This window comes from Enhydra lutris, unplaced genomic scaffold, assembly GCF_002288905.1.
Source record: "Enhydra lutris kenyoni isolate GAN:26980312 unplaced genomic scaffold, ASM228890v2 scaffoldscaffold68, whole genome shotgun sequence".
In the NCBI taxonomy this organism is placed as follows: domain Eukaryota; kingdom Metazoa; phylum Chordata; class Mammalia; order Carnivora; family Mustelidae; genus Enhydra; species Enhydra lutris.
In genome coordinates this window covers 9,494,190-9,506,752 of record NW_019154152.1, presented here as the reverse complement: position 1 = coordinate 9,506,752, position 12,563 = coordinate 9,494,190, and the positions used below count along the sequence as shown (strand labels likewise).

The following is a 12,563-nucleotide window of genomic DNA, read 5'->3' as shown; positions in this document are numbered from 1 at the left end:
TAGATGGAAATGATTTCTAACACACTCTGCTCCAAAATATTCATATTTAGAGGGAATTTGTAAAGAACACATTAAGTCAAGCTGTATGGTCCTAGTAGACATGAACTCGTGATGCTCTGTTGCCTTTATTTCTGCTATTTACTCTTTTATTGGCAACTATGATGCTAACATACCTAGAATACAAAAATCAGTATGTGTTTAAGTCATTTTGTTGATGTCAGCATTGTTTTGGGGACATGTCTACATCACAGTAGAACTGACTTTTGTGGGGAAAAGCATATGGAGGACTCCTTGGCGGATCTGTTTGGTCTTCACACTATAGATGATTGGATTGAGCACAGGTGGGACCAATAAGTAGACGTGAGCCATGAAGATATGGATGAGTGGGGAAGAGTGTTTGGCAAAACGATGGACGATAGAGAGCCCAATCATAGGCACATATAGGATGAGTACAGCACAGATGTGGGATGCACATGTGTTGAGAGCCTTAAGCCTCCCCTCACGTGATGCAATTCTTAATATTGACTGAAGGATGCACATATAAGACACAAAAATACCCAGAGAGTCCATGCCCCACAGCACAGTGATCAGAACCAATCCATATATAACATTAAACTTGGTGTCAGCACAGGCAAGGCTAATCATGTCTTGGTGTAGACAATAGGAATGAGAAAGGGTGTGGGAGTGGCAGAAAGGAAAGAAGGCCAACCGGACCAGAAGTGGAATCATGGCAAAGGCACTCCTAAGCAGGGCTACAATTCCAATTTTAGCGATAAGTCTTGGTGTGAGGACGGTAGCATATCGTAGAGGGTGGCAGATAGCTACATAGCGGTCAAAGGCCATAGCCAAGAGCACGGATGATTCTGTGAAGGAGAAAGTGTGAATAAAAAACATTTGGACCACACAGATATTGAACTGGATTTCCCTGGAAATGGACCACAACACCCTGAAGAGTGATATCATTGTGGGCATGGACATGCCCATGTCAGTGAGGGAGAGCATGGCCAGGAAGTAGTACATGGGCTTGTGGAGCCTGGGGTCCGTCCGAACAATATGCAGGATGGTGCAGTTGCCCATTATTCCAACAAGGTAGAGGACACAGAATGGGATGGATATCCAGTGGTGAAATTCCTCATAGCCGGGGATACCTGTGAGATAGAATGTGGAGGACAGCGTATTACTGGAGTTTAAGGTTGCCATGGAGCTCACTGTTAAATCACAACCCAGGTTTAGGATCCCACTCCAGTGGGGAGGGCAATGATGAGATCAGCATCTGAGCCTGGAAAACAAAACAAGTGAAACTTCAGTGCTTTCTGTAAACACTCTTCCATTCATCTCCACATTTTTGCTCTTTTTTCATTGCATTGCTGAGCATGGCAAGTTAAGTAAAATATTTACTTTACAACCACAAGGACTTTTCTTCCTGCCTCTCAGATGAAGACCCACTGACATCCTGTCTAAATACGGACAATCTTCTTCTAAGGACACTACAAGGAGCACCACACACACATTAAATGTTTCTAGCTAACATCTTTCATTTATAATTTTCTTCCAGAATTTTCTTGGCAAGGGGTACCGATCTTAACATTTGTCTTTTTTTTTTTTTTTATGACTCCTTCAGTGATTTACATATGATGCCTTATTCTGCCTAAACAACATAGCTTTTTCAATAAGTACTAGAACACCATGTGAGGTATCTTTATAGGATTCAAGCAAGTATGGGTCAGCAGTACTTATTAACATAAGCAGAGATCTTACTAACATATATCCTTCATTGTGTAATTGAAGTCACAGGCTTGGTGCTGGACTAGCATTGCTAGGAGCTAAATATAAGGTGAAATAGAGTTATTTAAAACAATTTTGAATTTAAAAATTATAATAATGAAATATGGAATTTTATATGTAATGTTCTTATTGTAAGAAAATATACAATTTAAGCAAAACATAACGGTGTCTGGCTCTGACTTTAAAAATTCAAAACCTTCTTTCTCTTAAGTTTCAGATCTGATCAGTCATTTAGAGACTGATACCTTTCCCACACACACACACAAAATAGGTACTATAAGGAAAGATAGAGTAGAAACCCATGCTTCAAAGCAAAAAGAAGAGAAAATAAGATAACAAAAACTATAATGTTCAGAAAAACCATCTAACCTTGATATTAAATCTTTCCTACTCAGAACAAAAGAGAAAATATATTTTCTCCCAAAAGATTCCAGTATTTCTTCCGTGGTCCAGAAAAACATCACTGAAGTAAGGAAGATGAGCCACCTCTTAAAATCTCACTTCCCCATCACTTGCCAAGAATTCCTGCTCATCAAAATGCTCTTTCGAGAATTTACAATCCAGGAGACAGGTTATTTCCCATTGCAAATGAATAAATTGGCCTCTTTATGTTTTGTAAAGTCTACTTTGTTCCTTGGGAACTTCAAATCTCTTTCAATCTTCTCTAGCTTCACACAGATAAAACCTGAATTCAGCAGTTTTGACTGGAATAATTAATAATCACAATTTTCTAGGAAATGGAAGACCCGTAATCAAGAAATCAAATAAGCAAATGTCAGAGATAGATTCAATCTCTTTGACTACTCACATTACAATTGAATATTGCTCACATATTGTATGACCTGGTGTCTATGGTCCTATTTTCTTCAATCTGCCTGGCTTATTACCACCCACAATTCCTTCTTCTCTTGCCCTGGGCTCGTCTCCTTCACCTTCTTTTCTTCCTTTCTACACTTGAACTCATTACCTTCAATGCCCAGATTTTCCAATATTATTTCTTTCTTATGTTGATTATTTTCCAATATCTCATCCTTAATCCAAACATAGAAATATGCCTTCTTTTTACCTCACGGCTTGGTCAGTTCAGACCATTTCTCTGATTTTATAGTGGCTCTCTCCCTCTGCCATGAAAAGGTGAACTTGAAGTTTAATTAGAAACTGGAATATACCTGAGCTGGAGGCCAGTCTGAAGCAGCTTTATCATCTCCGTGACTTTCTATTGAGGTTTTAGGAGACAACTGTCCACCATTCCCCTGGTTCAGACTCTCCCTCTGCTTCCACAAACATATCCATGTCGGGAATACTCTGGTTCCAAGGCTTCCTCACTTTTTAAGTGGGACAAATTGCTGATTTTCCCTGTAGCAAAGTAGCCTCATCTCACTTTTTAAGTGGGACAAATTGCTGATTTTCCCCTGTAGCAAAGTAGCCTCATCTGTGAACTGTAGATAAAAACAATTTGACAGGATTGTGCTTTCAGAATAAAGGAGATCCTGTGGGTGAAATACTTAGCCTAGAGCCTTACATATAGTGAACATAAAATAATGGTGATGATGAAGACAACAATGACAACAACAATATTTCTTTGAAGTGTAATGGGAGGAAGTAAGATATGAGGAGACTCTGGAGTATCCTCCCAGAGAGGAAACCCCTGAGTAGGCATCTCACAAAAGTGACCTAGGTCAGCTGAGTGAAGTGAAGGATATCAGATTCATCTCTGTGTCATCTAGTGAAAAATTCAGTATTGCCTTAGGTATAAACTGCTTCATGTTCTTTTACTCTACCCTCAAATTCTTCTGGTAATTTTGATAGCTTTACTTATATACTTTTCATTCTATTCATTGCCAATTTGAGGGAAAAAAAAAAAAGATACATCCCAGGATAAAATGGGAAGTCTCTTGAAGAAAAGCAATGAGATTTGGGACTACCATGAGCTTGGAATCTGAGAAGCCATGTTAGTATTCTGAAGTTGCCACAACAAATATGCACCATATTCCACGTATTCACTAGGATCTGCCTTGCCTATTATCCCACAACTCCTTGTATTTTGACATGGCTTCATTTTGACTGCCCAACTCCTACTACATCTGATCCTATAATCTCAACTTCATTCACATGGCCTTGTGATGTCTTTTATCATTCCTCAGAAGAGGACAATGGTGTTTGAGGACTTAGTTTATAAACTCAAAGACTGAAAGGAGTTATAATTTGGGGTTTAGATTTGTGAGTCACAATTAATGTCATATTAAAAAACACTGATATTTGGGATTCTAGGAGTCTTTGAAGGTGATCTGATACAATCTCAACCACTCTGGAATCTCCATTCTATCATGTCAGAAAAATAAATTGTCACCCTGTGTAAACATCACATCCTGCCCATGGACACAGAGACCACCTACCATAAAGATCTAGGGGATCTCAGGCAGGTCTAATCTGAAAAGTCTGACTGAGCCTGGCCTGAATGCTATAAGAATGAGCATGAACAATGAAGGTATTTTGGTGAAAATTATGTCCTGTGATGAACTGAGAACCTCTTCCTTCCAGAACAGTCTCCTGGTTCTCCTCCTCACACTCTGGGTGTCCACCCTCCTCTCTTTTGTCTCTCAGGTCCCCCTCTGTGTTTTCCTCTTACCTCCCACTTTCATTGTCGCCAAGCCTCACATACATGGCAGAATAGTACCTCTTGTCATTAGAGACCATTCAAATTCTCAGAGCAAGAAGGATCAGATAAGTCTTCCTCCAGTCCTTTGAGACAGGAAGCCCCAGGATAAATGCAGCACAGTGCGTGTAACCCTGTCAGTGCTGCCAGTTCAGTGTGGTTTGTCCCCAGCACTCAGGCTGCAGCAGGGGATGGCAGTTTGGGAATACAGGGGCAAGAAGCCTATTGAGATTCTCTAACGCTTTCTGCCTCAATGTCTGGAACAAACGAGGTAGTGCAACACGAGATGTAATACTAGTTTGTATCCAGAATAAGATGGGGCAATAAAGATGTTTGGTTATGATATAGCCAATGAGAGGGCCTTGTTAAATACTTAAACTGGGGATGGACCTAGAGTTTGTGCCATAAGAGCTGGAAGTGACATTAGTTCAGTATTATTATTACATACTGGATAAAAATGTGATTCCTTTATGTGATCTCCCTCCCTCAAAATCATGCAACAGTGGGTATATGGAAATGTGTGTTCCTTTCACTCAATTTTGCTATGAACCTAAAACCACTATAAAAAATAAAATCTATATTTAAAGCCACATATAAAATAATAAAACCAATGTTATCACTCAGATAATTGGCTGCTGTGGTCCTGTGTCATAGAGTTCTTGAGGCAGCAGATTAGTATGTTTTATATGATTAAAAATAGAGGCTTTTTCTCAACTATTAAAACTCTATGTTCGTCAAAAATACTGACTCCTTAATGTCTCTTTGTGGTTGAGTGGTGCAACAGGGTGGCATGTGCACTAATGAATAATCAGAACTCTCTAGTTGGGATGGGAGTTTCAGTTGTAAATTCAGATCTGTTTGGTCCAAGAACAACTTTTAAAAATGTGGTCCTCTGTTAATTTTTCCAACCCCAATTTTGATCTTGGCAATATTGGTCTAATTATAATGCCTTACAACTTTATCATGTGTCCACTCCCCTCACATGTTGTCTATTGAACATATATCCCAAATTGCTAATCTTTAGGCACTGCTGTATTTAATACTTTCAACTGAGAGCTGGCTTTTTCAGGAGTCGAGCACCTCAGTATAATAATTGTCCTACAGAAAATGTACTCAAGTACTAAAGAAATTTGCCATTCACTTATAGTCTATGAAAATGAGAGATTATTTATAGCTTAGTAATCAAAAACCCTCACAGTTCCATCTTTGAATATCTTCTTAGGGAATTGCCAGACAAATGATCTAAACTTACTGACTTACCTGGCATTGATTGCCTCTCATTCTCCTTATACTTTAATTTCTCTAATATGAATTTAAATCACTCTTCACAGATTTTCTTATAAAGCAAAACAATAATAACATACATTTTGAAACTTCTGCTGATTTAAGTAAGCCAAGATGCAAGGAATTTTAGCCTATGGTGAAATTACAATGTCTATAAATATTTAAGTAGAAATTATTTTTATCATATCACATTTTATCATAAGAGCATATATTATTTCTGAGTTACTCTACCGCAGCAAGGACACTATCCAAATAAATGTATAGAAATTGTCTTTAGTGACAGACAACTGCAGGAGTATTTTGTTTCGTTATTGCAAGGCACTGAGATGATCTCTGTAAATGTCTCCTTATTCATGAATGGAGAAGTTTTACTAACTTTTACCACAGATGTATCTTCATTAATGTACATGTATGTATATGTAATTTGCTATATTACCAGTGTCATATAAATGAAGGAAAGTACTAAGTATCAATATCCAGAGTTAAATGTAAGAAAATCCAAAAATCTTCCTTTGGGAAGATAGTTATACCACTTGTAAGCTGAAGAATGTGTAAGAGTCTTAGGTTTGGAATACTTAGTAAGAAATAGTGTAGTTGTAAGACAATAGAGTGAGACATGGTATGATAGGCAGATTTCATAGAAAATAATTCCCCCCAGAATTTTTAAAGATATTAGTCTAAACAGTTTAGGGACTGCCAAATTATAGGGCAGGGCTTTGAGATTGAAATACCAGAATTTGTGAAGATATGCTGCTTGCTGGGGAATGAGCCAAGGGAAGTTCATTTGCACCAACATGAATTTCATTCAACATGATGTCAAGGTGAACTTGTTGAGTGCGTCAGAAATGGAACAGCTCCTTGCATTGCTCCTGACTCTCCACTTGTGACACAATTTGTATTTACTTCTGACCTCAGCAGGCAAGAATTGTAGCAATGTGGTTATAATCCACACTCTGAGGTTCCTTCTCTTCCTTACATGTATCCAGTTAGTCAGACAGCTTTATGACTTTCTCTCCATTCTGTCCCCTCTCTAGACAAATTCATCCAAACTTCCCCTGAGGACCTTTCCTTTGCTCTGAACACTTCCGTATTGGCCGACCCCTCCCCCCCCCCCTCCTGTGTTTTTCGCACTATACATGTTTCTTTTTTTATCACACCATAGTACAACATTTTGAAAGTCATACTGGTCCCACAATAAACAGCCGCCCCCCCCCACCCCCCCACACACACTTTCTTCTTTTTAGGAGCACAACTGACATTATTCCTTGGACACTCTTTTAAACTACCCACTGATACCAGAGGCAGGGGAATTCTCAACACCTGAGACCTCAACCACCAGCCAATGCCAGGTTCTTGACTGTGCTGGAGAAAGAATTCAAAAACAAGTCAGAATAAAGTGTAGCAGAAGAAGCTTTATTGCAAAAAATGAAAGTGCACACTCCAGGTGAGGAAATGTGGGCAAACTCAGAAAATCTGAGTTGTGCCAGTTGGACGTTGGGCTCTGTTGTTTACGGGTGTTTATAATTTGGGAACAAAATATTCATGTGAGGTTCTGGGTATAGGAGTGGATTTCTAGGAATTGCATCTAATATTATTCATGTTCTATGGTAGGTATTATGTGCAGACAGTCTAATTTTTCTCTTGCAGATACTCCATATATAGACATATAGACAAAGCCTACTAGGAATCTTCTCACATCCCAAGTGGAGGGGCCATTCTGTCATTTGAGAGCTAGCTGGCTTTTTGTGTGTATGTATGCTGCAGTTAAGCAACAGCAGCAGGATGCTTGTGGTCATGGGAAACCACAGGGCGACCATAAGTTTGCTTAATCACCACAAACTGTCAGGTGTCAGGCTCAGTTCCCTGTTTTTTTGTTACTCTTGAAAATATCCAGCACTTCCCTATTCTGCCTGCCTCACCCATATTATAGACACCTGAAGATTATGGAGTCTTGTGATGAGGAAAAATAACCCTTAAACCAGTGTCCACTGAAGCAGGGATTGGAATATGTATGGCAGAGTGGGCATCAGTACTGAGTTACAGTGATCTACTTGTCCTGTTGCTGAAGTTTCATACTCAAAATTTCTGCTTATTGTGGTTATATGGCCTTCAAGATCCTTAGGGATGAATATTCTCTTTTGAACATGAAAACAGCTGGATGTGTGGGTCAAGGAGTAGGGAATGTCTAGAGAATGACATTTTTGAATCATGATATAAACGGGGACACAAGAGGACTACAGGGAAACCAGATTATTGGGAAGTTACATAATAATTTGTCATTTCTAAATGTTTACTCAGAATCAGTTGTTTTTCTGAGAACATTCCACGTACATTTTAACTCCAATCAATATAAGTTTAAGTGACTTGTATAGCATTAGACAGCTTGGACAAGTGATAGACCTGGTTTGTCTCCACACACTGACTCCAGAGCCCTCATTCTAAAATGTTTTTATAAATTGTCCTAATGACACGATAGTTTATTTGTATTTGTGCATGTGAGACAGTGGATGGTGACTATTCTGTAAATAATATTGGAAAATACCATCATCATTAATTTGATTATGGGTGTTGGTTGAAAATATCCCTTTTAAAAAAATTCCACTAAGGGGCTGGTCCACATCTGAGCCTTTCTCTTCCAAATTAATGCTTTTGCAGTGCACTTACCCACCATATATGAGCTTTTACCTCAGAGTAAAAAAATCATCACCAGACAAAAGCTCTCTCAATCTTACCCTGTCCTACCATTCAGTTTATGTATACTCTTCAAGAAAACTCATTTTTACACACTTTCCTTTTTTTTTTGTCCTAAAATAAACTATTATATCTTTTTATCTGTGTTTGTGGCTTCATCAAGAGTTTCACATTTCTGGGCGCTTGGGTGGCTCAGATGGTTAAGCATCTACCTTCAGCTCAGGTCATGATCCCTGAGTCCTAGCATGGAGTCCTGCATCCAGGTCCCTGCTCAGTGGGGAGTTTGCTTCTCTGCCCCTCCCTTGGCTTGTCTCTCCCTCTCACTCACATTCTCTCCCTCTCACTCACTCTCCCTCTCACATTCTCTCCCTCTCACTCACTCCTTTCTAAGTAAATAAATAAAATCTTTAAAAAAATTTCACATTTCTCATGCACTTTCACATTCACTCTTTCTATCTCTATCCCATTGCACAATTTATTTTTTCTTTTTTTATTTAAATTCAATTACCCAACATATGGCATATCATCAGTTTCAGATGTAGAGTTCAATAGCTCATCAGTTGTATATAACACTCAGTGCTCATCACATCATATGCCCTCCCTAATGCCCATTATCTACTTACCCCAACCCCCTACCAAACTCCCTTCAGCAACCCTTTTTTTTCCTATAGTTAACAGCCTGGTTTAAAACATGGTTTGCCTCCCTCTCTGATGACTTTCCATTCAGTTTTCCCTCCCTTCCCTTGTGATCACTTGTGCTATTTCTTATAGTCCACATATTAGTAAAACCATATGATGATTGTCTTTATCTGACTGACTTCTTTGGCTCAGCATAATTCCATCCACATTGATGTAAATGGTAAGAGCTCACTTTTTTTTTTTAAGATTTTATTTATTTATTTGACAGAGAGAGAGATTACAAGTAGGCAGAGAGGCAGGCAGAGAGAGGGGGGGAAGCAGGCTCTGCACTGAGCAGAGAGCCTGATGCGGGGCTTGATCCCAGGACCCTGAGATCATGACCAGAGCCGAAGGCAGAGGCTCAACCCACTGAGCCACCCAGGCTCCCCAAGAGCTCACTTTTTTTCCACAAATCTATAATATTTTGTATTATTCCACAAATATATAAACACATACACACACATATGAGAGACATATTGTGTGTATATATAGAGATATATGCATATATATGCATATATGTGTGTATATAATATTTATATTATATTATATTATATTATATTATATTCACACACACACACACACATACATATACACACCATGTCTTTATCCATTCATCTGTCAATGGACTTCTGGGCTCTTACCACAGTTAAGCCTCATGCTGTCAAAAATTTGCCTATAATTTCTGACTCTCCAAAACTTAACGACTAATATAGCCTACTGTTAGCCCTACTGATAATATAAACAATTGATTGATGAACATATTTTGTAAGTTATATTTATTATATACTGTATTCCTAGAATAAACTATAAAAAATAAAATGTTAAGAAAATCATAAGGAAGAGAAAATACATATACTGTACTATATTTATAAAAACAATACTTGTATAAGTGGACCTAGGCTGTTCAAACCTGTGTTATTCCAAGGTCAACTGTATAATACATACACAATTGTAATGGAAATTACATAAACATAGAAAAAAAACCCTAAAAATCAACACATCCAAACTAGGAGTCTAAAATGTAGGAGAGATGGCAAAAAGTACAGAAAAGGTATAATTTAGTTGACTTTCTGGGGTCTGACCTTTTTAACAGTGCCAATGTGCTTTCCTGCCTTACCTGTGTTGCAGTTACAATTGTATTCATCAGAAAAAATATATACAAATAAATTACAAAGAAGATGTGGCTATCCATGTCTTGTAAAACATTCAGAAATCTTTCCATCCTCTTAAAATACTTTTCTATATCTCTCTGCATAGAGAACTTGTCATCTACTCAATTCATGAAGGTGGCAACTCTGTGTCTTTTTCTTCATGGAATTTCTTCACACACAAAGACCTCCCTTGGTAACTTGGTTAGAAGTGACGGCTCTTTTCACATATCAGCTCTTATAAGAGTAATTTTCTAGGAATTTGAACCCTGATTGACACATATCCTCTCATCCATATGGCATGTGCACTTACGTATCTTTTATCTCTTGTCATATTTATTTTGTATTTTTGCATGACTTTCTCCTTTATTATAGTGCACATTTTTCCTTAGAAGAGATCTTGTCTTTTCATATAGTTGCTGCCATTCCAATGAATGAAGAAAAAGAGAAGCAAAAATAAAGTAAGAGAGTGTTATTATGTTTTTGGTAAATAATTTCAATGTAAATTTGAGATAACCAGTGAATTGTCATAAATTTATTAGAGCCCACACTAACCTCTAAATGCTATAGTGCACTAGCAGTTTCCTGATTATAATATTAAATCTTTCAGACACAACCAAGAATCAGTCTCCAACAAAATTGAATTTTGTCAACATTTTGCTCCTTATTTAACTACAGAATGGAAAGAAAAGAGAATAGAGGACAGAAACTCACATCTTCTTTCCGGGAAGAATAAAATAAATGGCCTGTAATGTTTTCTGGCTAAATCCTACATCCTCTCTCTATCTCTTTACAAGAAATTAATTAATTAAAACAAAGAAGGAAAGAAACAAACGGGTACTGAGCATATATGAGGGCTATGTGAGTTGCATTACAGGCATTATCCCATTTACTTCTTTTTTATTTATTTCATTTTATTTTTAATTTAATTCCAGTATAGTTAATATACAGTGTTCTATTAGTTTCAGGTGTACAATATAGTGATTCAACAATCCTATACATTTCTCAGTGCTTATCTTCATAAGTTTATTCTTAATTCCCTTTAAGCATTTCACCCATGCCCCCACACACCTCCCCTCTGGTAACTATTAGTTTGTTCGCTCTAGCTTAAAGAAACTGTTTCTTGGTTTGCTTCTCCATCTCTTCTTTTTTGTTGTTCATTTGTTTTGTTTCTTAAATTCCACATGTGAGTGAAATCATATGGACTTTTCTTTCTCTAAATGTGTCATTTCACTTAGCATTATACTCTCTAGATCCATCCATGTTGTTGCAAATGCCAAGATATCATTCTTTTTTTATGGCTGAGTAATATTTCTAGGGATGATAGGAATTTATCTATCTATATATCTATATAAGGATATATAGATAGGAATTTATCTATCTATCCATCTATCTATCATCTGTCTTTATATATATCCCACATCTTCTTTATCCATTAATCTATCAATGGACACCTGGGCTCCTTCCATAATTGAGCTATTGTACATACTACAATAAATATAAGGGTACATGTATTGTTTTGAATTAGTGTTTTTGTATTCGTTGTGTAAATATCCAGTAGTGGAATTATTGAATCATATCATAATTCTATTTTTAATTTTTTAAGAAACCTCCATACCATTTTCCATATTACAATTAATACTTGAGAAATTTCATGGGATAGGGGCGCCTGGGTGGCTCAGTGGGTTAAGCCTCTGCCTTCAGCTCAGGTCATGATCCCAGGGTCCTGGGATCGAGCCCCACATTGGGCTCTCTGCTCCGCAGGGAGCCTGCTTCCCCTCCCCCCCCGCCTGCCTTTCTCCCTACTTGCGATCTCTGTTAAATAAATAAATAAAATCTTTAAAAAAAAAAAAGAAATTTCATGGGATATAATCATAGCATGACACAGTTAAGCAAACAAGCTAATAATGTTTAATTCATTTACCTAAAACTACTCTAGTATGAATTCATTATACTGGAATTTGAAGCCAAGTATAATTACAAATTTGTAATCTTTACACTTACATTGTAAACTTTGGATTCATATAGTTACATATCATCAAGTCAATAGTCACTAAACTATTAGTAGTTAAGTTTTGGGGGAGTCAGCTTAAAAGATAAGCACTCCAGGGAGGAGTCAAGATGGCGGAGAAGTAGCAGGCTGAGACTACTTCAGGTAGCGGGAGATCAGCTAGATAGCTTATCTAAAGATTGCAAACATCTACAAATCCAACGGGAGATCGAAGAGAAGAAGAACAGCAACTCTAGAAACAGAAAATCAACCACTTTCTGAAAGGTAGGACGGGTGGAGAAGTGAATCCAAAGCGACGGGAAGATAGACC

At 37.7% G+C, this 12,563-nt stretch overlaps 1 protein-coding gene across 1 annotated transcript; it reads right to left on the bottom strand.

Annotated features, from left to right (window-relative positions):
- Positions 1 to 3,028, bottom strand: LOC111159566 (olfactory receptor 51L1-like). The gene is made up of 2 exons (XM_022522098.1): positions 2,955 to 3,028; positions 1 to 1,279 (listed from the first exon to the last, which is right to left on the bottom strand). Exon 2 carries the CDS (start codon positions 1,198 to 1,200, stop codon positions 241 to 243), a length of 960 nt encoding a protein of 319 aa, XP_022377806.1. The 5' UTR covers positions 1,201 to 1,279; positions 2,955 to 3,028; the 3' UTR covers positions 1 to 240.
- Positions 3,029 to 12,563: the final 9,535 nt, after the last annotated feature.

Bases quoted from the DNA above. Each gene is read 5' to 3' on its own strand.
- LOC111159566 (XM_022522098.1), bottom strand. From the start codon at position 1,200: ATGGCAACCTTAAACTCCAGTAATACGCTGTCCTCCACATTCTATCTC.